At 38.8% G+C, this 26,639-nt stretch overlaps 1 protein-coding gene across 3 annotated transcripts in view; it reads left to right on the top strand.

Moving 5' to 3' along the window:
* The window catches only part of ptprz1b (protein tyrosine phosphatase receptor type Z1b), an 80,618-nt gene that overhangs the window by 47,636 nt on the left and 6,343 nt on the right, over nt 1-26,639 (top strand). Inside the window, exons 4-23 of one of the 3 annotated variants that reach the window (XM_088072465.1) lie at nt 2,447-2,598; nt 2,710-2,805; nt 2,970-3,036; nt 3,970-4,127; nt 7,439-7,589; nt 9,309-9,493; nt 12,490-12,616; nt 12,706-12,758; nt 13,644-14,090; nt 14,292-14,484; nt 15,908-16,135; nt 17,249-18,919; nt 21,283-21,427; nt 21,549-21,640; nt 22,862-22,947; nt 24,044-24,064; nt 24,847-24,943; nt 25,037-25,119; nt 25,242-25,376; nt 26,409-26,540. In XM_088072465.1, coding sequence (XP_087928591.1) covers nt 2,447-2,598; nt 2,710-2,805; nt 2,970-3,036; nt 3,970-4,127; nt 7,439-7,589; nt 9,309-9,493; nt 12,490-12,616; nt 12,706-12,758; nt 13,644-14,090; nt 14,292-14,484; nt 15,908-16,135; nt 17,249-18,919; nt 21,283-21,427; nt 21,549-21,640; nt 22,862-22,947; nt 24,044-24,064; nt 24,847-24,943; nt 25,037-25,119; nt 25,242-25,376; nt 26,409-26,540 — 4,319 coding nt within the window. The remainder of the gene's footprint in view (nt 1-2,446; nt 2,599-2,709; nt 2,806-2,969; nt 3,037-3,969; nt 4,128-7,438; nt 7,590-9,308; nt 9,494-12,489; nt 12,617-12,705; nt 12,759-13,643; nt 14,091-14,291; nt 14,485-15,907; nt 16,136-17,248; nt 18,920-21,282; nt 21,428-21,548; nt 21,641-22,861; nt 22,948-24,043; nt 24,065-24,846; nt 24,944-25,036; nt 25,120-25,241; nt 25,377-26,408; nt 26,541-26,639) is intronic. The other 2 variants (XM_088072463.1, XM_088072464.1) reach the window with 2 other exon arrangements.

Raw genomic sequence — 26,639 nt, 5'->3', positions numbered from 1 at the left:
TTAAGAACACCTTGAGGGAATTTCTTCAAATTTAGCACAAATGTCCATTTTGACCAAAGAATGAACTGATTGGAATTTGGTGAAGGAAGGTCAAATGTCGAGGTCGCTGTGACCTCACAAAACATGTTTTTTTAGCCATAGCATAAGAATTCACATTCTAATTATGGCAAAATTCCACACAAATGTTCAATAGGAAATATTAAAGATATCAAAGGTCAACTTCACTGTCACATCATAATGTTCTGCCTAAACATTTTTCTGCCCATTACTCAACGTCATGTCTCAGGAACAGAAAGGGAGAATTTTGTTCAGATGAATTGGTGACGCTAATCTTGGATTGCTAATCTGATTGTATTGCAAAGATCTTCAGTGCTGCCCAGTTAAAAATGTATGTAAAGCATCCACATTTTCACAGATATGGATGTAAATGGTTGTAAAGTGCAGTTGTTTGTAGAGGCATGCAGGGGAGTCAAGCATGCAGGCCAGGCAGTAATTCTAGATCTGATTTCAGAAGCAAATCTTAGATATATCAAGTATTATTTGACCTTTTCTCAAGTCACTTCTTTTACCTAGCCAGTTCAAGATGGAAATCAGACCACAAGCTATTTCACTTATGTTAAAAGATGAGAGACCTTTTCTTTTTCCATTCAATCCCAGACGAACCCATAGTAAAGCAGCAACCAGAGGAGGAAGATATAGTGCCGTATGTTGTAGATTCAATCTAAGGTAAATAATTTTGACATTCTCCCAGTTCTGTAAAACACGACATCTTAATCCCTACATATGGAAAGAAGCTTAACTTTCCAGAGGCAGAAAAAAAAAGATTCACAACTCCAGAGGTTAATGAGAGAAAGGAGCAGCGAGGATTAAAAAGAGACAATGAAAGAGAAGGAGAGAGAGACCGTGTAATTGAGAGAGAGGCAACCAGAGGGACGGCAGTACTGAGAGATCATGGGGAGAAAGATCGATGTCAAGAGGCAGAGATGAAACTGAGCAACAGAAAAGCAGCAACAAATAGAGAGCAAGAAGGAAAAATGTGGAGAGAGAGAGAGAGAGACAGAGCAGGGGAGAGAAATGAGGACGACGTGAGGAGACAGTGAGAGGAGAAACCGCGTGTGAAGTGATGTCTGGCCTGATATTAAACAAATGAAAGCTGTCTGAGCTATCATCACCATCTCTCAAATACAGCCTGCGCTCTGTGTGTGTGTGTGTGTGTGTGTGTGTGTGTGTGTGTGTGTGTGTGTGTGTGTGTGCGTGTGTGTGTGTGTGTGTGTGTGTGTGCGCCCTCTATACGTTAATGGTGCCAAAATTAATCTTTTTCTCTGTGCAGTCAGAGAGGAAATTGCACATTAAAACAGATATTGCACAGCTGTCATAGTATGAGAGAAACATGTGGCCTGCACAGTCTCACTATACTTATTGGCACATCCTGCTGTGAGCTATCCTTTTAATAAAGTAAATTGAGCATCATAACATTTTCAAGTAACTTATGAGATATTGTTTACTTGAAGTTCACATGTGGCTCCAAGAGGCAAATATAAGGAAGTGAAGTGAACTTAGGGAAATTGTCAACTCTGATATAGAAGGATAATGTCACAGTTTACATAAATGTGCATTTTCTGTCATGCATAAAAAGTGACAGTTGTGGAAGTGTTCATATTAAACGAGGCCAAAGTTTTAAATAATGAGGTAAATTAAATGTGAAATTAATCCCTGTGAGCTTAAACGACAATCTTCAGACCATTTTCAATATCCGTTTCCAACTGTTTACATTAGCATTTACATTAGCCCAATTTTGGATCAGATTCCTGCTGGAACATGTCCAGTTATGAAGATTTTTGGATTAGAAGCTTTATTATGTGGTTTTTAGTGATAGGAAGTGCTGTCGAATTCCATTTCCAGCTATAATGAAGGTGTAAATGCCGTTGTAAAATGTTGCTTTGGTTGCTCTCAAGAGGCCAAAAAATCCGTTAATGCAGGCTTAATTATTGTTTTTCTTAATTGCCACTTGTGTGATGAATGTCAAAGGCCAAAATACATTGCCAACACACCAGCAGGATATCCAGATTTAATGCACAAACACATAAATATATCCAAATTGTAGTAGCATCCAACTTTTGTGTACTTTACACTGTGGAGAAATGTGGAATTTACATCACTGAGGAAATGTTTTGAGACTGTAAGTTAACACTAGCCAGAGGATTCAAATATTGGACAAAGCTTCAGAGCCTGATGGCCAGGCGGCAACTGCCACAGCTGAGTATTGGAGACAGAAAGTCTTGTCAATCAAACAAAGGCCTCAAACATCCCCTTGATTATGCCTGTTGTAGGGAAAAAATGACTCTGACAGTCTTAAGTAATACTCCTCACTGGCATTTCCTGTTTTTGCTCCTTAACCAGAGTGGTTCACATTAAAGTTAAACTACAGTGCCTGTGTGTGTTGTAGTGGCCATCAGTGTGGAGGGGGAGTTCTTTGTGAGTGGAGGAGGGCTGAGCTCCAGGTTTCGTGTTGGAAGGATCACCTTTCACTGGGGGCGCTGCAACGCAACATCCGATGGGTCTGAACACAGCCTGAACGGGATGAAATACCCTCTGGAGGTACAGAAATACACAGCATCTGTTTATCCATCAACACATTTATTGTTCATCCATTTATCTACAAGTAAAGCCTGAGTTCATCTCACCTGCCTGTTTCTTGCTCCCATTCAGATGCAAATCTACTGTTATGATCCAGATGACTTTCAAAGTCTGGACGATGCCATAAGGGAAGGAGGGAGGATCGCTGCAGTAGTTGTGTTCTTTGAGGTAGATCCACCTGTTGGTTTTTGCCCCAGAGTTAGAGATCAATATCATACTCCTCAAATAACAAAAAGTGAAGTGATTCAAATAAAAGTATATATTTGACTGTCTGTGAATGGATTAGAATGAAAAGCAGCTGTTTTTTTTTTTCTGAATGTTCTTTTCCGCAGATCAGCTTGGACGACAGCGAGAATTTCAGACCAGTCATAGACGCCGTCAACACTGTCAGCAGGTTTGGTATGTCACTTCTGCATACTATGTCTGGCTTAATACTGGGTAAAAATTCACACGTATCCTCTAAAAGAGACAGTGGCTATGTGCAGCTGTTTAGAAAAAAATGTATTTTCTGATAATCAAAAAAAAATCCTGATTGCGTTCAGGAGAATATTTGTGTTTTATAAACATATATAGCCCGAGCTCTGAATGATGCTGATAATGCTGTCCCTGAAAAAAGCAAAGCAAAATGTGTTTTTTGTTATGATATGGATAAAATCTAGAAAAGCAAGAGAGTTTAAAGATATTGTACAAACTGACATTAACTTCAGTCCGCCCTTTGCTGAAAACCCAGGTAAAACAAGTAGGTTGGCAAATGAAACAGGATGGACTTAAAATGGCGTTGGATTCAGGTGGACACATTTGTCTCTAGGAATTTGTAAATGGAAATCCCCATCCGTCCCAGCTGCTGCCACGTTAAAAACAGTCAAACTAAAAACTCAGCACCGCCCCACAGCCAGAGCAAACGTTCTAATTTTGCAGCTTAATAGTACATTGAAATATGTTTCTGAAATTGAATTTGAGGTGAGAAATAGTCTGTCTCATGTACTTTTCTCAGGACAGTACACAAACAGTAAACAAATATGCAAAGTTTATTTTATAAAAGTTACCAACTGTAGCTGTAAAGCAGTGTTGTTTCAGTAAGTGAGAGTATAATCATGCAAAAATGCTGCGAACATATTCACAACAAAACTTTATTTTATTACACTTTTCTCTCCTACATGATGAAACTGTAAAAGATTGTCTTATAAACAAAATCATGATGGATATCATAGACCTAATGAACATATAGTGATTGTCCCAGGTGATCTTACAGCTTTGTGCAAAACATTTCTTTGTTGTGACATTTTGCTAGTCATGACAGTTTTTTTTTGTTTGTTTGTTTGTTTTAACCAGGTAAGAGCGGGTCGATGGAAGCTTTCACCTTACGGTCCTTGCTGCCTAATAACACAGATAAATATTACATCTACAACGGCTCACTCACTGCTCCTCCCTGCTCGGAAACGGTGGAATGGGTCGTCTTTAAACAGACTGTGGCCATATCAGAAACACAGGTCAGTAGGTTTTATCACACGCGCACACACACACACACACACACAAACACACACACACACACACACACACACACACACACACACACGCACACACACAGTTGTTTGCTGCCACGAACTCATGCTTATTACATTAAGAGTAGAAAGTCTTGGAATAAAGAAAAACTTGACTCATTCACTCCTGCCACCCAATTGTACCCCTAAAGTTGAGATGAAACACTAAACAATATATTAATTTTTACCTTCGGCAAGATGTGACATTGCAATCAAACTTAATAACCACCGAGATCTGCAAGAAAAATAGATAGTATTTCACTTTTTTTTCCCAGCAGGGTACAGCCATCCTTCAACAAATTAGGTGGTGAGAATAGAGAATAGTTGTTTATTTGGAAAAGTGAGTACAACACTGTACTTCAGTCTAGGTTAAGTAGTTTTTAACCTAATAAGTGTGTAAGTGTGAATACAATGGAGTTTGAGAGTTTTGAAGAGATGCAAATTACCTGGGACAAGTTTAAAAACCAACTTCCAGTGCTTTTTGAGCTAAAAAGACCAAATATAGTGACCTGTTCTCATGGAGTTGGACAAACGCAGCCAAAGTGACAGCAAAAAGCTGCCTGAACTTGACAAATATGACATTTAATGACTGGTTGCTGCAGCTGACGAACCTCACAAAAGAATCTATTGAGCTGTCAGACTACAACAATGCAAGACGCCTATAAAGTTACTTTAACGTTATCATACCGCAGCTAACATAGCTAGCCTAACCCAGCGGTCATGTCCACAAGTCACCTCATGTCCTGATCAAAATCATTTCCACCAAGAAAACAAATTCAAATGTAGACAATTTTTTGCATCACAAAAGCATCAGTAAAATAAAGAAACAGTATTTCTCACCATTAGAAAAAAAAGAACTTATCCAGTTATTCTGGTGGTGCCTGTTGGGTTTTGCATTTGTGTACCCATCCTCTTCTGTACATAATAATCTGTTATCCTTAATGTGGAAACACCACCAAGATCTTGCTGGCTCTTCACTCAAAGCGATGGAATCAGCTTGTAATGTAGGCTGGTTGATGACGTTACCTTTGCCTTAGATCACAAACCGAAAGTTTTACTCCTCACTGCTGTTGTAATGTCTCCTCTCCCGCTTTTGTAGATCCATATAAGTAATTCCAAACTCCAGGCGAGTGTCTCAGTAATGAATCCTAAAACCTGGAAATAAATGAGCATTTTAGTGCTCCTGGTTCCCTCATCTTGAAGTTAATGGGGTTTTTTTTAATGGGTTTTTGGTTAGATGCCTGAAATAAGGTCCATGGTTAACGCAAGCTGAAGAGACTTTAAAGTTTTCTTCTATGATATAAAATGTATCAGTAAATTCCCCACTTGTCAGCTGTGAAGCTTTTATGTGTCTTAAAAAAGACGGTTGCTGCTTTACAGCTGTGTTGTAATGGTGACAATGAAGTAATGCGATCATGCTGTCGCTCATTTAAAGCCTGACGTTAGCTTTTTATGTCTGGCATTTGCATGTAGGCTTTAAAATCCTATAAGTGGTGTTCATTTGTGAAGATTATATTCATTCATTCAATCATTGTTTGAAATGGCTTGTCCTCATAAGGGTCGCGGGGGGGCTGCAGCCTATCCCAGCTGTCATTGGGCGAGAGGCAGGATACACCCTGGACAGGTTGCCAGACTATCGAAGGGCAGACAACCATTCACACTCTCATTCACACCAACGGGCAATTTAGAGTCCCCAATTAACCTAACCTGCATGTCTTTCAAATGTGGGATAAAGCCGGAGAAAACCCATGCAAAAAGATTATAATGCCAAGCAAAAACCTTTGTTTGCCACAGAGCTAATTTTCTGCAATAATCCAAAATCCAATGGAAAACCTGCACTCTATGCCTGCACCACCACCGGGACACATGTTGGTCGTTACGTTAATTCCTGTTCATTCGTGCACTGCTCTAGTTGAAACATCTCCTACTCTGGCTGAAAAAAAACAGTATATATTAAAAAAGAGCAAAACAGTCATCAAAGGACTAAATATGCTTTACAGTATCAAGTCTATCAAGCCCAGTGCAACAACTCCTACTTATGAACAAGCGGACAACAGAGACGAAGCATGCTGATATTATCACCAGCTAGCTTGTGGAAAGACTGCTCTGCCATACTGGGGAAAACATGAAATACTGTCTAATTTTTCTGGCAAATCTTGGTGGATTTCAAGTTTATTACAGTGTCATATCTTGCGTAAGTAAAAAAATCAAACAAACCACAGTCTCATTGTTCGGTGTTTCATCTCCACTTTATGCATTTGCATCATACTCGAGCACAGCCGACAGTTGTGATGAAAAAGCCTCTTTTGAAATCAATGACAGCAGCTCTAACCACTAAATTGATGTTGCAGTTTGTTTGATGAAAGCCTGTAAGCTTTATGATGCAAATGTTCAACTCTTAATATTCAAGATAATGAATAAAGAAAAGTTTATTTGGGTTTTTGGATTATGTAAAGGTCATTTTAAAAAAAAATGGAAATTTACAATGGTTTGTTTTCAGTTTAAGAAGACAAACATCGCTGCTGCCTGCAGTTGTCGTGTCTTCTTGTAGTCTGTGGCTGGTTTCAGGTCAGCTGTCTTTGACATCTGTGCACAAAATAAAAACAAAACCTCACACTGAAGTGATGCGGTGTGACAGGTTTAGTCGAAATGTGAACTTACGGAATAGGGTTTTTTGTAGTGGTATGATTTTGTAACAAAGACTTGTCATGCAGTGACAACATGAGTGGACACTAACATTTCAGCAGCTCGATTCTGGGGTGAAGATGTTTAAAAACCTCTGAGTAACGTCTTTGAATGAAATCATCTGTGTAATAATCATCAATTATGTAGCAGAATAATGGAGAATGAATGAGGTCATGAAAGATGTTGTGTGTATATTCTATGTGCAGATTTGTGTGTGTGTGTGTGTTTGTGTGTGTGTGTGTGTGTGTGTGTGTGTGTGTGTTTGTGTGTGTGTGTGTGCGTGCTTGTATTTTTCTGTGTTTGCGTGATTGAAACGGGGGTGGCAAGGCATGACATGTGCACATCGTAGCTAACCAAAAATAGAGCAGTGCTGTCTCTCTGCCTCCGCCTGGCACCAACACAAGCCTCTTAAACACAGACACAAGCGTCGGTTTTCGGTTTGTTTTGGCAACTGCATAGAAACAGGGAAGATGCAACAGACGCGTCTTTCTTCTTTTTGTTTCTGTTGCTACTCTCTGTGTTCACCTATCATCTCTCCTCTCTCCCTGCCTGTCTGGCTCTCTCTCTGTACTCAGTTGGAGGTGTTTTGTGAGGTGATGACCATGGAGCAGGCTGGATATGTGATGCTGACGGATTACCTGCAGAACAACTTCAGGGAGCAGCAGCAGCAGTTTATGGGTCAGGTGTTTGCCTCGTACACGGGAGTGGAGGATGTTCTCACACCCAGTACGTCATCAGACAACGCTTTGTTTCACCATCATTTATTTGTAATTTTTACACACTTTAAGTCATTTCGGGTAATTTTATTTCAGACAAATGCCCCGAGTGCATTTACTTCACTTTTATGTAAAGACACAACACTATTTATTTGACAACCAAAGTCACTAGTTAAATTGTAGTTTCAATAAATTCTATCTCTTATATACTTAATCTGTGACATGTTGTAAAATAAGATACTTTATTAAGGGTTAAACTATCCAGTAGTGAATAAAGCAGTTAAATTAACTCTAAACTGACCTTGCTGGTTGTAATTTTCCTTTTTTTTTCTCTTGCTTATTTCATAGACTAAACCATTACTGAAAAAAACATTGATGGATGAATTAATAATGAAAATAATCATCAGTTGCCACCCTAAAAATAATACCAGTAATTAAATCTGGAAATTTTATAAACAAAACAAAGGCAATTTAAACCAAAGCTGCAGTCGTGTTAATTGATTATTATCTAATTATTGTTTATAAGAACTTATTTCTATTTTTTTCTGCCTTTACATTTATTCTCCACCTTCAGCTCTTAGTTTAGTTTCATTTCAAACTTCTGTGTGCTGAGCCTGTTTTGACATAGTGGAAGAGGTTCGTGCCTTTGGCCATGGAGTAACTTCCTATATGGGTTATAAGAACTGATCAGACTGCAGTTTATGATTTGGGGTTCACATTCATGTTTTAGATAACACAATTACAGAATATTTTTTTTCCCATTTACATTCCCATGAGCTCAATTTGATGCCACACTCTCAGAGCTGAAAGTCGTTAACTGTTACTCGTCTACTAGTCATAAAACAGACCAGAAAGTGAGGTGGGAGTGGCAGAGATCTCAGCAGCCCAGCACTGGCTGAGACACTGGTATTGATCAACAGCGCTATTAACTCCCAGCAGATGAAGCATGTTGTGATTTTGCTCTGGAAGATATTTTTTCTTATTAGGCTTCAAAGAGTTCAGAACACAATCCCCCTCCTCCAAAGCTCTGAATATCGTCACCTATCAGATTTATACCAAATTTTCAGCAGCATGGTGCAGAAAATTGAATTAAATCACAGCATTAATCTTATTTTTTCCATGACTGAAAATATTGCCCATTGTCTGCTTTCGCTGTAGCTGTAACACCGTACTCCAAGGTCATCCTAGTCACGAATCATCAAAAGATCTAATTCTCTCCATCTTCATAAAGTCGACCCTCAAGTAAAGTGGGTCTTTTGGGTTGCCGGGGAGCTCGACTTTGTAGTTCTGTGCCCCTGCTCCTCTGAGCACAGGCAATTTATTTTGCAGCTCTTTTTGAAATTGAAATAAAGTATTCAGAAATTCAGAAAAGGGTCTTTTTGCCTGTAACAAATTCATGCAGCCCTCCACACACACACACATGCGTACAACTCCCACTCATTGCCACAGTCAGCTCCTGAGCTGGGCTTTTTAAAATATATTCCTATTTTCTTCAATACCGTCGATTAACATCAAGTTACCTCAGCAACGCTGAACTAAAAGTGAGACGTGACAGACCGTTTCAGTGCTGTTCACATTTAGATATCCATTTGCTTTTGCACCTTGTCCTGTCTTTTTTTAATTTCCTTTAATTAGGTTTTTTATTGAGTTGTCTGCATTATATCCTCAGTGATAAATGTTCAGAGTTTATATCAATCTTGCCCTTTTTTTCTCTCTCTGCCATCTCCAGCCTGCAGCTCGGAGCCAGAAAATGTTCAGGCTGACGCCCAGAACGACACAACCATCGTGGTGACGTGGGAGCGTCCCCGCGTGGTTTACGACACAACCATCGACTGGTACACTGTCACCTACCAGAGGCTGCAGGGCCGAGACCAGAGCAAGCAGGAGTACAGAACAGACGGCGACCAGGACGTGGTATGAAAGTTCTCTTCACATCTAACCATTAAAAACATCACCTTACAAACATCCCATTTTGATAATCAATTAATCTGTCAATCACTAATTTTATTATTCATTCTTCATTTTGATTATTCAAATTTCTAGCATTTTATTGAAAAATCAAAAATCATTTCTTGTCCTTTTGTACAGTGGTCCTTCAGACAGCTTATAGGATAAAATAAGCAAATGTAATGTAATATAAAGAGCTCAGACAAGGCTGCAACAAGAACAGAGGAAGTAATTCAACAAATGGACATTGGGGGTACAGCCATGCACTAAGCACAAAAGGAAAATGTTTTTAAATATATTTGATCAGATATTTCTCAAGTTTCGGTTGTGAAGAAATTAAGTGTCAGATAAGACTGTCAAATGGCATGAAATAATTTTGAAATATTTCATACCCCAGTGTCTTTCCCAACTAATTTCAGCTAGCCTAATTAGCTTTAGCAAAATTTGTTCTGTCTGGCAGATTTGTGTCTGTTTTGGTGGGAAAACGTACAATTACAGTTTAAATTAAATAAAATTAAGTTGATTTAAATTTAAAAACAAATGTTAATGGACAGAAATACCTTCCATCTGTGTTTTCACTGAGCATAACGTAGAACCAACGAATCAATGATGAAATTTGGTAATGAAAACAGTTTTTATTATTTCAATCAATTTTTATCTCTTGGCTTTTGCAGCCTCAATAAGAATATAAAGATATGCTATTGTGGTAAATGTAAATAATGGTTTTAAAAAAAGGGGAAAAATGTCCTAAATAACATGTGTTGACACATGATGAAAAAAAGATGTCCAATTTTGTTAATAAAGGCATACATTTTCCTTACTCTGTTTATGCGAGAATATAATTTGTTAGAATTCTGTCAACCATCCATTAACTCTCACTATCTATCTGCCACTCTTACCCTGTGAGTACTATTGACATCTGGATTGATCAAAGTGATCAATAAGTTGATAGTGATGATCAATCCTGGCCTCTTAACAGGTCACTGAGCATCTCTTTATGTGACTAACACCGTGTTTTATGTCTGTCCATATGTAGGTCTGTATGAGTCCCAGTGTTTTTATGTGCAAAAGCCTTTGCATGTATGTGGACTCAAAGTCGTTAATACTCAGACCACACTCAACAACACAAATGAATGACTGAAAATATGGACACCACCTTTAGTCTGCCTGCCTTATATGTGCATAAACACATCTAATAAAAACCCACAACAGGCCTAATTTATAATTTAAAGATTGACAAACACTGCGGCAATGCAATACAACTAGATTATGACTTAATTACTGTCAATAAAGATGCTCTTAAGTCCATATTTAAAAAAAGGAATTAGAGCATGAGGTGGATTTTACACAATTATTCTTGGTGTATGTCCAACTTAAATTATTATTCTCATTAAGATAATGTACCTTGAATGTCTCCTATATTGTAGGGATTCAAAAATGGAACATATTTGGAGTCTGAAAGGAAACCAAGAAGTCATCCTTAGAACTAGTATTATATGATTTGTAAATGTGATTGAATTTGAAGATAAAAAAACATTTCACAGCAGAGATGTTTAAAGGGCAACACCACCTAAATTAGAAAAGTTTAGCTAATTTGAGAAAAAGAGTGAGAGAGATAAAAATTTTGACATATTTGCAATTTGGAAAAAAAAATACACATATAAGATTACTAAACTGTATGCAGTGATGGTGATCCTTAGTATATTTTTTGTGTTAATAACCAAGAAACCACCTGTGATAAACAGACTTCACAGGATGTACCCCCCACTGACCGGAGGCAGCTGTAACTCCTCAGAACCACCCACTGCGATTGAGAGTGCATGAAAATTAATTAGCAAGCGTGCAGAGAATTGGATATTGACAGTTAAACGTGCTAGAGCGCTGGTTGAAACGTCAAGTACCGTCTTTCCATGTGATAAAAGAATAATTGCAAACTTAACAAAATCCATTGAAAGAGAAAAGCAGAATAAACCTAAACTTCATTAAATCCAGGATCATTGCAAAATTGCACTGACCGGGCATATATGATAGGTGATGTTGGTAGCATTTCCAAATTATGCCTTCATCGACCCCTTATCCAGTGTTTGAGATTGGATCGGGGCCAGTCTAGGCTTTTTTTTTACTCAGGAATATTTATCTTATAGAGCATCTGATCCTGTGTTTTATGTCAGCTGTCACACAGATGTTTCTACTTTCATGCAGAGCAATGTGGAGTGCAGCTCTCATCAACTCTGCTCCTCTGAGCAGTCTGTCTCTCCTCCCTGCTGAACTTCAGAGCAGCGGCTGAGCCCCGCTCGCTGCAAAACACCACACACCATAAACCAAAAACAGAGTATAAGACTGTTTATTTACGTTATTTACAGAACTTATGAGAACTTGTTTTATTTCAGTTCAGTGTGAGAGTCTTGTGTTTTGCTTTCAACTGTATTGCATGGTGTTTCTTCGCCCTGCTTCAAGGAGAGAGAGCAGAGGTGGCTTATTTTTTGATGCCCTGAGAAATGTGCAGATAACAAGAATTAACACTCAGACCAAATACAGATCACTCAGATTACATTCAGGCTGCCAGAACAACAAACACAGAACTCTTACAGGGACAGAGGTACAGTATTTCCTTGAGACAGTGAGGAGGCCAACAAGGTTAAAGGGAGGGTTTGTTATTTTTTACTTTATTTTGTTAAATAAATGAATAATAATAATAGTCTAATAAACAACATCAAGCTTGGATGCAGGTATTTTTTTAAATAACTTTAAAGAAGCCTTCTTAAAGTGTCCACTGTGCCACTGTATTATCTGGGAAAACAAAAGTAGCCGGTCGGGACTCAATACTCGATACTCAATTTTTAATGACTCATATCGGGATAAGGGGAAAAAAAACATGATCAGGACATCCCTAGTTGTGGGTGTATGTCAGATGATAAAAGATTGGGAACCACTAATATTAACTCACCTATGTGACTTTACAGGGTGCCATCATCCCTAACCTGCTAGCCAACAGCAGCTACGTGGTTCAGGTGGTTGCTGTTTGCACCAACGGACTCAGAGGACGACTGAGCGACCAGATGATAGTGGACATGCCATTAGAAGACCCTGGTATGAACAGTCACTCTGACAGAGAGAAAAACTGAACTGTTACATTTACTACAGCTGAAAGTAAGTCTTTATTTGCACTCTCTCTTCAGAAATTGATTCAGATCCTGACGGTGTCACAAAAGATCTGGAAGGCAACAGAGAGGTAGGGCAGTCTGAATCTGTGGTTTCACCTGACACCGCTCTGCGTGTTGGCATTCATTTTGCTGAATTACTTTTGCAGTGCTGAAGTTTGCCCTGCATTCAGTCATATCAGTGCACCTAATTATTATGCAAATTGTTGTAATTATCTCAGTAGCGGCTTGTCATTGAGTGTTTGGAGAGCAGTACAAAAGGTTACAGAGGGCTTTCCAGCGTGTTTTTGGAGAGATTACCAAAAAAAGGCAACCATGTTTTTCTCACTTAGAGGACCTGTGCTCTTCCACACTGCAATAACGGAGATTATTTTTTGACTTATCAGTTAATTTGAATAATGAAGTAAACAAGGAAACTCCAGCACCATTTTGTCTTTAATAAGATGTTCATTTTTAAGCATTAAAAATAAACTTATGCTTTTCCTTATTTGCCGTTATATAAAGTCTATAATGTTTCAGTGTCACATGCTCATATTAAACGAGGCCAGAGTTTCAAATACTGAGATAAACTTATGGAAAAAATAATCCCTGTGAGCCAAAGCTTCAGACCTTTCTGAATACTGTTCCCAACAGGTTTTTCAACTTTCAAGATAAGTTCACATCACTCGCAATGGATTTCTATATAAAGTCAAGTGCTCCAGACGCGCTACTGCAAATGATTACATAGCCTACACAGCTACATGTAGCTACATGCTAACGCAAGGGAAATATTGTCATCTTGGTTGCCAATGTTGGTAATTTATCCACCATTTCAGAAAGTGTAATAGGTCCCCTTTATGGAATAAACAGTGATAGCATAAAAATCCTTAAATGTTTTTGTTACTCATATACAGCAACCAAACATTGTGTTGTGACACAGTTCCACACTGTAGCGTTTTCTTTTCCCTTGTTTTTAGTTCCCCTCTAAAGCCAAATCAGAGAAGCCAGAGAACCTGAATCAGGTCGATGTATCTTCGGAGGACCACAGCCCCGTGGAGGAGATCCCAGTAGAACAGACCAGAGTTTACCAGAACCTCCCTGTCCAGGTCAGCACCGGTTCAACCCCAAAGACCCCCTCTGAGTCTGCCATTCTACAGAAAAAACATCTCAACCAGAATGTGAAAAAGAAACCAAGCCAGAATGGGGCTAAATCCGATGATATGGATCAGAACTGGATTTACGAGGACAGTGATCCGATGCAGCGGCCGATCACCAATGCAGGTTTTAATGGCAACGGTGCAATATGGGTGAGTGAGGTCACTGAGCAGCCAGGCTTCCTGTTTCCAGTTGCTCGGACTACCACACTGCCAACAATTCGCAAGCAAATCACAGAAGAAGCCTCGCTGTCAGTGTTGCCACATCAGGTAGTTCACTATACACATTTCCACTTTTTCTCAATGTAATCCTTAAATTAGATACTTACTAAACACCTGGCACAAAATATAGAAATGCAAAGTTGCTAGTAGGGTTTCTTTTGCTTAAAATACCAGACTAGAATGTTCTTGTCCAAAGATTTACTTAATGTTCTTTAGTTTCCTCATTTAATAAGCCTTTTCTACTTGCAGTCGGGGGATAATAGTTCACCAGACCAAGCCGGAGAAAGTGGCCTCCCTTCTTCTCAGTCGGACCTCTACACCCCTCCTGTGGAGGACATCCAAGTCACAGATATCTTCTATGAAGACACCGTCAACAACTCCCCACTAGAACCTACCACTTCTGCTGCAACACTGTCTGCTAGTGCCGCCGCTGTGTTGCCAGGTCAGATTTTACTGGAGGAGGTTTTCCTGTTTTTGGCACTCTTGTTTACCAAAAAACATCTCTGGTTGGTACTTCAAGCACCGCCAGGGAGGAATTTAAGCTCATAAATATTTCAGTGGGTACCAGCAGAAGAAGAACTTTTTTTTCCCACTGGACGCTTGCCACCGACTCTACTCAGATTAACACCAGTGTTGACACAGTTTGGATTGTCAGTTGCTTTTTTAGGATTTAACTTAAAATTGAAACTTGTTTAAATTTCAAGAATCTTCCAAATACATAACTGGAACAGCTATAGCTGCTTAGAGATATACTATACTATGAGTTGAGAGTTGTTCTGCAAACAGTTTATGGACTCATACAGAAGTAATCCCTCAATCTTACTTATTGGCCACTAGAAGCATGTGGTGATGTATTTTTGCCTTTATTTTATTTTCTGTGTTGAGGATGTTTTTGGGCGACCAGATAAGATGGGGTTTTTCGAAAAAGGAGTGACCAAGTGCCAGACAAAAATCAGCAGGCATCCAAGAGACACAGTACTGGAAAAAAAACGGTATAGCAAGGCGAAACGCAAGGCTTTGCTTTTTACTGTCTTTAAAAACAGTAACTAAAAATGGCTATTTGCTTTTTTTTTTAAATCCAGTTTTATTACTGTCGCAGCAACTTAAAAAAAAATCTTTTAATTTTATTCCCAGCTGTTTCTACATGGTTTGTAGATAGTATAACAAAAATAAAATCAAATTTGAGAAATAAGATAATAATAAACAATAACAATTATAATACATATTTTTAAAAGCTTGAATTCTTGATCATAATGGTACAAGTAGAACAGAGGTACAACTAAAAACAAAATTAAAAAAGAAAATGTTGGATGGGGGTCAGGAGTCAGGAGAGGGAATCTGTTCACATTTAATCTTTTTAAGTTTGCTAACCTTGTCTCAGAAGCCCAGAAAAGAGAGCAAGTATAACTGTTTTAAACAGTTTAATATTTAAAAAGTACTGATCTGGTATATAAGAATTTTGCAGGCTGTGTGTATTTTTATGCATGACACATCAATACACATCAACACCTCATTCATACAGTCATTCATTCATTCATTCATAAAGCACATCATGTGATGCAATGTCTCATCATTACATAATTCCACATAACATCCTTGCTTGACAGATCATCAGTCATTTATGTCATTGTCAACGATTATTAATCGTTACGTCACATCACATTATGACATCATGCCATATTGGTTTTAATGTGACATCAAATCATGTAGTCACATCATGTGAGGTCATGTTAGGTCAACATGAAAAATCTCACCCCATCATGTCATAGTATAGCCCACGTCATGTCATGTCTTGGGTCAACACGTGTCTCATCATATCGTGCAACATCACGTCATATAAAACATTATGTACATATTTCCCACAGGTAATAAAGTGGACAAAGTCTCCCTGCCGTCCTCTAAAGACAGCGGTGCCCCTGTGAACAGACCTCTACCAGAAACCATCATGTCGATTTCCTCCACATCATCCTCTCCCTGGATCACAGCGAGAGCGGCAACCGCCAGCAACACACTGGCTGAGTCTGTCTACAAATCATTCACCACCTCCTCTCTCCTCAGGGTGCTGATGCACACAACCCAGCCCATGTTTAACGGTAAGTTAAAACACCCAAAAACACACAAAAAAAATTAAAGTTTACTTCCTAATAATAGTGGCTACAATCATAATATGGCGGCTTAACACACTAGCGGCAATATAAATAAATGTTTTTTTGTGGTGGGTAGACAGCTGGACTTAATTGCGGTGGATGATTGCCTTTCTCCTCTAATAGCCCACTGCTGCTCTGCTAATCACTGCTGTGCTCTGTGATCTTGGTGGCATGTTGTATAGTGGCATGATGTTGATAATGCTGCTGTTGGTGGTGGTGGTGGTAATGGTAATAATGATGATGGCCGAAAAAAACGAGCTGGAGTTGATGCTGATTGGAATGATAATCAGCAAACTGGCTCAGCAATTAAAAACGCTTGACTGTCCCTCAAATCACACAGCATGTTTTGACTCCACATGAGGTCACATTTTGAGTCCACTCAGGCTCAGTGATTAGCATCTACTTTTGGGACTCCTCTTCTGGGTCTGCATTCTTTTTAATGGCTCAACAGTGCACTCTGGTGGTTGCTTTTTTTCTTCTGTCCCTCTCATAAAATGAAAGGTTCGCTTTATCTTGAGGGTGCTGCATCTGTTCGTCTTCACCAAGTTGATTTAAGACATGTCTTCATTCAGGAACTCAGTAATGAACTTCTACTTCTCTGCTTTCTTTGTGCATTTTGAGTAAAATGTTTGCAAAGTCTACCTTTGCTGAGTCAGTACTCAAAAATATGCTGGCTGTGCTTCTCTCTGAATTCCTCAAATGCCATGTGCACAATAATTGGGAGCAGGGTTCCCCCAGTCATGGAAAACCTTGAAAAGTAATTTTCCTGGACATGAAAAGTCATGGAATGAGTCAAAATCATTTTGCAAAAAATAAATGAACTTTGTTGTTGTATAATGAAATTGTGACAGTAATGTTACAAAATCTTTTTTTATGGTTCCTTGAAAAGTAATTGAAAAGTTTGGATATTTTGTCCATAAACGTGTGGGAACCCTGTAGGAGGTTCATTTCTTACCTTTTCTTCCATCTGTCTTGGTGTTTTTGAAAGGACACATTGCAATGCTGCTGTCCTGGGAAAGTTTTATTTTTGTCAGACTTTTACTTTGGCTCTTCTTGCAGCAGATACACCCACGTCCAAGGTTGAAGACTCAACCATTAACCCATCTTCTGGCTTAAAAAACTTACTCACTTCTAGTGGAGTGATAGTAAAATCTGCAAATCCTACAGTCTCTGACCCAGAAGGGGGATCTGCTGAAGGACATTTAGTCACGCCTCAAGCTCTCAACCCTTTTGACGACTACATAATGAATTTCCATCCTTCTCCTGCCCTCCTTGAAGATAAAAGTGGCCTTATCTTTCATCATAAGTCTTCTGGAGAGCACTCTGTTGTCCGTTTACGAATGAATTTAGAGCACCCTCAGATTTCTACCACTTTGGGCTCTTGGGATCCCACAATCACTGAGCCCTCGCTTTCTTTGCTGCCTGATTATGACTTGAGTGCCATCAACTTATCAAAGACAAACACAGTAGAAGAAAATACCCCAAATACTTCTCTTGATCAAACTGGCAGTGGGATTCAAGATGGTCTGAACATCTTGTTGCGTCCCAACAATGAAGAGGAAGCGAATAGACGTGAAGAAGAAGGCAACTCCACCTCAGTCACATCTTTCTTTGATTCTAAAAATCTGACTTTGTTCGATCCTTCAGAGGATAATTCAGAGGAATCCAACACACACTGGCCAGCAGAGGGAAGTGGATCAGGCTCTGGGCTTGATAGCAACCAGGAATTTGATGGAGCTACTACAGTTAAGACGGACCTTTCTACCATTCCATGTTCAACTATCAGCTTCAATTTGGATAACTCAAGGATGAAGAGTCGATCAGCAAGTATTAAGATGGATAGAGAAACAGATGATGGCACAGATGCGGCCGGAAGCAAAACAAGTTGCAAGAAAGAGTGTGAAACAGCAGCAGAGAAAGAAATGGAGGAGAATGAAAGTGAGTTAAGTGGAGACCAAGAGGGAGAGAGAGAAGGAGAAGGAGCACACGGCACTGGGATTGAGAGAGTGAGGAAAGTGGATGGTGAAACAAATAAGAGTGCCAGACAGTTCAATAGCACAGCAGGCCTTGACACGCTAGAAGAGAGAGAAAGTGAAGCTGAGAGTTTGGTAGGGAAGACAATATACACCGAGGTCAGCAGCGGGAATGAAATTGAGTCCAATTTCAGAGTTTTAAGCTGGCCTGAGGACCTGAGTGGTTCTGGAGAGGGTGCTGGAGATGGAGAGGGGAAAGGAAAGACAGTTGAGGATGACGGAGAAGGTGTCAAAGCTGTAGGTGAAAATGAAAATTGTGACAAAGGTGATAGAAGGGGCAACAAAGAAGCTGTTTCTGAGAGTAGAGACGATCTCCAGCTGTCTGGTCTCCAGCTGTTTGTCCGTCGAGATAAAGCTACAGCGGAGTTCCCTCTGTTTGACAGCAGTGAGGAAAATAGCGATGGACATGATGAAGAGGGTAAAAACATCAGTCTTAACAGTCAGGTTCGGGGTAACTCTACTTTTGAGGACGAAAATGAGGGAGACACTAAGAGAAGTGGAGGTGTGGAGAGTGAGGAACACATAGAGGGAGGTGTTACAGAGGATGGTGAGGCCGCTGTAATTGGAAAGAGTTTACAAGAGTTCTCAAGTGTGGACAGTTTGTTGTTTGATGCTGGAAGAAGTCCCCTGTTGGGGCGTCTCGTCCCTCTCCTCAGACTGACAGACGCCAACAAAGACACAGAGGAGAAAAGGGAAGGTAAATACTGCTTGATGCCCAGCTTTTCCTCTGCCTCTTTGCATTCTGTCACAGAAAGCCAGAGCTGTAAATTTGACGCCTTTCTCATCTTTTCATACACATACTGTATGTTCAAGTGATAACCTACAAAGTTTCAGTTAGGTGGCCCAATGGCTAAATAGGATTTTATTCCAAACAATATTCCTGCAGATCTTTGAAAAGTCTTAAAAGGCATTAAATGTACAAATCTGTAAAGAAGGCTGTAATTGGTATTAAAATGTCTTATATAAGTCTTTTAAAAGTTTAAAAAATTCCAAGACATGGGAAGAAGGATAATTAGAAAAACTTTGTTTCTGATGTTGCATTATAACTCAAAATAATTGGTAATATCTGTTTTTTTTTAAAATCTGTTTTAAAAATGATTTACAGAATTTAACGTCGCCCAGATCAGGATAGAGGAGTGACCAACACTCACATATTTTTACAACATCCAGTCTAATGAAAATGAACAAGCTTTTTTTAAGGAATGGATACTTCTAACATATGTTTGGTGTTTTTTATGTGTTCCACTGTAGAAAGTTTTAATGTTTTTCAGCATTTGATGTAACACCTGGGCAAATGCAAAGTAAATTTATGGCTTTTTTCCCTTCAATTTGGATCATTGGAAAATTATTTTATTGATTTTATTGTAAGCTGCAGGAACCCTAGTTATTGCTGTGGAAACATAAACACTTAAAGCTGTAACAACTAATGCTTCTTCATTAACAGAGGATGAAATGAGTAGATGAAAAGGGATGATGAACCCACAGAGAATTACCACTCAACTCTGCAGTTCTCCTCGGCTTTGTGGAGCATTTGATCGTCTCTCAGCTCATTGATTTGGTTGTGCAACAATCGTCCTCGTCTCACAGCCGCAGCAGGCAGCAGTTCTCAGCCAAAGGGCTTTGATAAACCCATCGTTTGCCACCTGCACACCATGAAACAGCAGAAAGTTAGCAATTAGTTTCAGAACATAGTGAAGCAGCTAAAAAGCCAGATTTCCCTCAGAAGTTGGCAGAGATTCAAACAGAGCTAAAGGGAAAGGGAATATTTGACTTTCATTTGCCAGGAAGTCAAAATGTGACTTCAGATGAATTCTAATGTTGTTCACTTTCTGCTGGATTTGTTAAAGGTGTGACTTTGGTATTATTTAACCTTCAACCTGGACCTATTTTCCCATGTTTTTGGGTCTAAGTGACCAATGAAGGCCACAATTTAAAAAATGTGTTTAATATTAAGTGAGACGCTGCAGCTGCTAGTGTAACCAAAAAAAAGAGATCATTTTGTTTTACAAGAACCACCCCCCAAAATCACTATTGCCAAACCCACCAGATCCCATTTAAATTAACAGTAATTTTATCATCATTAAAACACACTTGATTTAAAGTCGACTGGAACTACTTGAAACTCGAGAAAACTGTCTTTGTTTGTCTTTCCACCTTTCCAACAATTATCAACTGAATTTCAGGGGAAATAAACCCTTAATTTACCAGTTAGATGTGAAAATATGCTGAATCTATATATACTAAAATTAATGTTTATTTAAATGGAGTCTGGTAGGTCCAGGTACAGTGATTTCAGAGCTGTTTGTGGATAAAGAAAAAGGATCTTACTCTTTAAAATAATGGTCAGTCTCTGTACTGATCCTCTCTATTATGTTGTCAGACTCGTATAATAACAATCTGAACCTGTCTGTTGCAAAACCAAACACTTTTAGTGAAGTATATTGACACTGTAAATATGCCCAGAGTGGTTACAGCTCGTGTTGTTGCTACAGGCTTCTTGCTCAATACTGGAACAATTTCAAAAATTGTTGTTCCCTAATAGGCACTTCAGCAAAAAAACATATAAAAACAGGGCCCAGGATGAAAAATACTGACTTTACCCTTAAATAAGCAAATGTGAAATATCAACATTATTTGTAGCTGTTTAGTTAATTCCTTGTTGTTCTGTCCCAAAGTGGCCAACCTAAAAATGTTTAAAGTGTGTCAGTTTCTCTTTGGAAAGTGTGAGAAACAGTCCGGCAGAAACTGGATATGCTGCTATGTTTGGCTATAGTTTTGAAAATGGCCTAATGCTGTAACTTTATTATAAAAGAATAGTAAAAATGTATCTTTCAAACTGCTCCACCACATTGCTGAGTTGTCATGGAAATCCTGATAGATAAACTTTACTTTAAAATTAAATTATAGAGAATTAAACTGACATGATCTTTGTGTGTCCTTCTGTCTCTGTGCTTAATGACACACCCACACTCTACCCCTCTTTCTTTCTTTTTCTCCCCCTTTCTCTCTGTCTCTCACCCACCACACACCCCACCCTTCTTTACCTCGTCTCTCTGTCAGAGGGCAGCAACAGCAGCCATGAGTCTCGAGTCGGGCTGGTCGGAGGTGTGGAAAGGGAGAAGAGGACAGTCGTTCCTCTGGCTGTCGTCTCCACTCTCACCATCCTCTGTCTGCTGGTGCTGGTGGGCATACTGGTCTACTGGAGGTACACACACACACACACACACACACACACACACACACACACACAGAGACACACACAAGGTCAGTATCCTACTAAATGACTTTCTCTTGTGTTCTTAGATTCTGATTTCTTTGTGTCACAGAAACTGTTTCCAGGCAGCTAATTTTTACCCAGATGACAGTGCATCACCTAAAGTCATATCAGCTCCATCTACACCCCTGCTGCTGGCCACAGGTAACACACGCGCATGTACACATACACATACACACACTTTACACACCAAATGAGCTCTGGTTTTTGAGTTAGGGAAGTTATGTTCAGGATTGTTGGAACGTTGGTTCTATGCAGTGATGGCATTTTCCACCAGTTTTGAGTGGAACCACTGAAATCAAGGATGTGTTACTGTATTAATGGAGAGCATTGCACAGTGCACAACAACAGTTGTGGCAAGACAGCGGATGGAACTGATAATCTACGATCTTTTCTTCTGTTATCAGTAACACATTTTTTTCGGATAAAAACATAGACTAATCATTAATAAGACATTACATGCCATTTTGTTTCTAAAGACTTCTCACTTGACACATCATCTCTTTCCAACCTGTAGAGTAAGACACGCCTACTGATGTCATCACTGACTGTACTTCAAGTAAATGGAAATTATTTTTTTTGTTCCATTAGAGAGCCAATTTTTTGGGTTCTGAACCAATTTATTTTTGGTTGAAATACTCAAAACAGTTCAAAATTAGGTGCCGAAATCACTTTTATCTCTTTAAGCCAGACAATTTATACTGCTAAATGGAAGGAAAAAATCATCCTACCTCAAAGCTATGGATTAAAGATCTTATAAACCATCTGACTTTGGAGGAAAAAGGTGTGCTAAGAATGTTCATGCAGTATGGTAACCTTTATAACCTACAGAGAAAAAATAGACATTATTGATACTGATACTGAAGTTTTGTTACACTGATCCTTTTTTTGTAATTCTCTAATTATTTTTTTATTTATTTGTTATTTTTTGTCTTTTTAGTCTCTGTTTTGTGGCTTTTTTTTGTTAAATTTTGTAATTCTCACTTGTTTTATTTTGTGTCTCACCTTCTATCATTTTTACATTGAGTTTGTTTATATATACTTTAAATTTTCTGCGCAACTGAGGGTACTCTCTTTGTTGCATGATACAGAGGGGATGGGAGCAGAAACATTGGGTGGGTAGGGAGAACAGGACATGTATTGTGATTTCCTTTTCAACATCTGTGATTAATTGTATTTTTATGACTCTAAATATTCATAAAAAGACCTTGAGCAAAAAAATTTTAAAGAAAAATAGGTATCGGAGCAGAACCTGTTCCATGTTGGTTTAAAGGGATATTAATTTATAATATTATCATTGTGATATCAAACATAACTGAGTTGCAATGTCAAGCACACAATTAAACATTCACTCTGTCATTGCAGACGGTCACGAGCCACTGACAGTGAAGCAGTTTGTGAAGCATGTGATGGAGCTGCACACCACCAACACCTTCTCCAAGGAGTTTGAGGTGCACTGAATATTTATGATTACAATATTAGAGTTGAACTAAATGTCTGTGGATTTTTTTTTCACAAAGCGAACATAAACAGCCACAAAATATATTTTTTTTTAAAAAGATACATTTCCTGAATTCAGCTTACAAAGTTTCAAGTAGCATAAACTAAAGGGATCACTCAGTTTTGGTTCATGTGTATAAGTGGAAACACCTCATTTATCACAGCTTCTTAATGCTCTTCCATATCTCTATTAACATCATGTTCTTTAGGGAAATCATTTAGCACAGTGATAATATGTAACTTCCATATGCAACACGCTGTGCAACAGTATGAGGAAAGAGCGTTTGGTACTAACCAGTGCAGTGCTATTTAGTTTTACTCCCAGACTTTCAATTTCAAATACACATCAAATCAAGACAGCACTTAGGATTCAGATTTAAGCTTTTAGTCAGGTAAAATTTTCATTTCTGCTTATACTAAGTGTGAAACCAGAGAAATGTCTCATGTCGAGTATCGTTATGTCTTAATGTTATGTATTGTAGAACAGTTTGTGGATTAGTTTTAGTGGATTAGTACATACATCTGCATGACATTAGTCACCCCTGTTTCCTAGCATGAACCTCCTGACATACAGATACGATTAACTAAAGTAAACCCTCTCCGGTGTAACTGTCAGTGTGTTTTTGTGCCTCACCCATTTTTGTTCCAGTGTTTATGCCGTTTCTATAGCTGCAGCCACAAACCTACACTTTACATCAAAGAAAAGAGGCTAAAATGCAGGAGCATGATGGCAGCCTCAACTTGTAAATACATATAAGCCTTTTAGGTACTCACACATTCAAAACAGTGCTTTATTGTTTTACACTGAAGAACAGAAGGACATGGTTGAAAGCTAAAAAGTCTGCAGCTCAGTTGGGAATATCAGTGTATTTCCCACTTAGCCCCGCCTCTGTGTGTGTATCTGAACCCCATATTCCTGTACCTGCACTGACTCCCTGTCTGTCTGTCTGTCTGTCTGTCATCTTGTCCCCCTCCCCCCTCCCACTCTCCTTTCACCACCTCCACCACCATCGTCGTGCTTTCTGCATCCTCACCACCCTCCATTAGATTGTCAAAGAATCCTATGAGGTAAGACGCCTTCAGTGCAGAAGTGTGGTTTTCCTTTCATTTCTGTACAACTCTGGAATGTGTGAATTTTGATCAAAATGAAATCTCACTTGTTTGACCCTCTGTTGACAAGCCGGTCAGCTTGTAGACTGCAGCATCTGAATTTTGGATGTGATACTAAATGTCAACTTGGTGTGCTTATTTTTTAACTAAATGCCAGAAATAGGTGGTGATTTGGATATAAATGTGTATAAATATGAGTTATTCAGGATTTTCTGAGGCAGAAATGATTTTCCCTGCTGCTGTTCTCTGCTTCTTTACATGTCTGTTACTTTTTTTCAAACAGAGATGAAGTCAAGGACCCTTACAAGTGGCATTTTACATATCTTTTAATCCTCATTTATGATTATTTATAATAACGAAATAATGAAAATTAGAATCCTACCATTCCTTCAGCTGTTTTTTGCCCCACATCTTTATTGAATATGAATATAAATTAATGTATTTTAAGAACCATTTGAAATTTGTAATCAAATTTTAGTAACCAAATCATATTTTAATTGCCATAAACAAATTCTAGTTGCAACTTCATCCATAAATGCTTATTTATTTGTCTTGACTATTGTATGGTAATCACATTGACAGTTAAAGGCCAATATAATATAAAAAACATAGCACAAACTACCTCCTACTACCGTCCAGGAAAAAAAAATCACATCACATGCTCGTTGTGCTAGTTAGCATGTTTAGCTTCCCCTGAGTGACTAACATAAGTCTTATCTGTGTGTTATTTTGTTTTCCAGGAAGTGCAGGCGTGCACGGTGGACATGGGCATCACCGCAGACAGCTCCAATCACCCCGACAACAAAAGCAAGAACAGATACATAAACATACTGGCCTGTACGTCGCTGTTCAGTAGGCTCGCTGTTTATCGTGTGTGTTTAAATATGAAAGCCAGCAGTAATGAAGCTGATTAACCCTTTCCTCTCTCAGACGACCACAGCAGAGTCAAACTCTCCAACAGTTTGGACAGAGATGGGAAATGTGGAGACTACATCAATGCTAACTTTGTAGATGTAAGTATCTTTTTGTTTTGCATGTTAATAGGCAGCAGTGTAGTCAAATCAAAACCAGAAACAGATTGTGGGTCTTTGCCATTGTTGTTACTGCACATCACATCCAGTGCTTTCCTCTGCAGGGTTATGAGCGAACGAGGGCATACATCGCAGCTCAGGGGCCCCTCAGAGCGAGCAGGGAAGACTTCTGGAGGATGATCTGGCAGCAGAATGTCGGAGTTATTGTGATGATCACAAACCTCAAGGAGAAAGGACGGGTAGGACACAAACACCAGCTTCACCGCAGAGATCAATAAAGATGCATCTGATCTTATAAACGCACATCTGGCAATTTTAATATTCATCTTTCTTTTGGTCATCAACCTGGAGGCATCTAATCAATTATATTTTGATGCCTTCTACCTTCATGTTATCTAAGATCAAATACTGAACTGTGCCATAAAGTAAATGTCATTTTGTGTCAGTGCCCTCTGATATTTAAGAAGCAATAAGCAGGCAGGTCAGTCATTTATAGAAATGCATGAGGTGAAACATTATTTGGATAGAAACCTGCATTAGAACTAATTGTAGAGATTTGCCGACAAACATTTGTCAGGTATCCCAAATATGTACATTAAAGAGATACTGCACACTAAACATGTTTTTTGAGCTGTAAAGTAAGTGATATGACTATATTTTGATGAAACACAAACTCAGTGCTGGTGTTAATATTGACATTTATTGTTTTACCAAATTTATGAAAATCAGCATTACATGGGTCAAAATGGCTCAACACACCATCGATTGTGCCATTAGAATCCACCCCGTTGGGAATTGTCCACACCTAGACATTTTTATAAAAAAGATGTTTAAAAACTTGAATGAACTCCAGTTTTCCCTTTATTTTATTGTTCAGCAAATGGGAAATAATTTAAGTATGTATTGTGGGTGTGAAGCTGGGAATCAAATTTACCTGGATTAAACCTTTGTGTAGTGGCTATTTAGCTGAGAACAGCTGCCTCCTACTGCTGAATCACTGAGAGAAGTGAGAATATCAGAGTAGTGCAGTAGGTGGCTGTAAAACCAAAAACACTGAGCTGAAAGAGGATAAAATGCTCCATAGAGCTGAGGGGAACTACACAGCTGGGTGATAATTCTCCATGGGTTTATCACTATGAGCAACTCCTGTCAAATTATGCTGTTATTATGATAATAATATAACAATATAATATTTATAATAATATAATAATTATATTGTTAATATAGAAAAACTGACTTTTTGTGTTTTTATCAATGTCATCTGTCTGCAGACGAAATGTGACCAGTACTGGCCGGAGGAGAACCAGGAGGAATACGGTCCGTACCAGGTGACCCTGAAAAGCAGCAAGACCCTCGCTTACTACACACTGCGGACGTTCACCGTCAGAGATACTACAAATAAGGTACTTCACACACACACACACACACACACACACACACACACACACACACACACACACACACTTCCTCTCCCTTTTTCCGACACACATACACCACCAAAC

The sequence above is a fragment of the Plectropomus leopardus genome, chromosome 22 (genome assembly GCF_026936395.1).
Source record: "Plectropomus leopardus strain MGB_pleo_1.0 chromosome 22, ASM2693639v1, whole genome shotgun sequence".
In the NCBI taxonomy this organism is placed as follows: domain Eukaryota; kingdom Metazoa; phylum Chordata; class Actinopteri; order Perciformes; family Serranidae; genus Plectropomus; species Plectropomus leopardus.
Note: the sequence above shows the minus strand (reverse complement) of the source record. Positions and strands in the feature narration are given on the sequence as shown.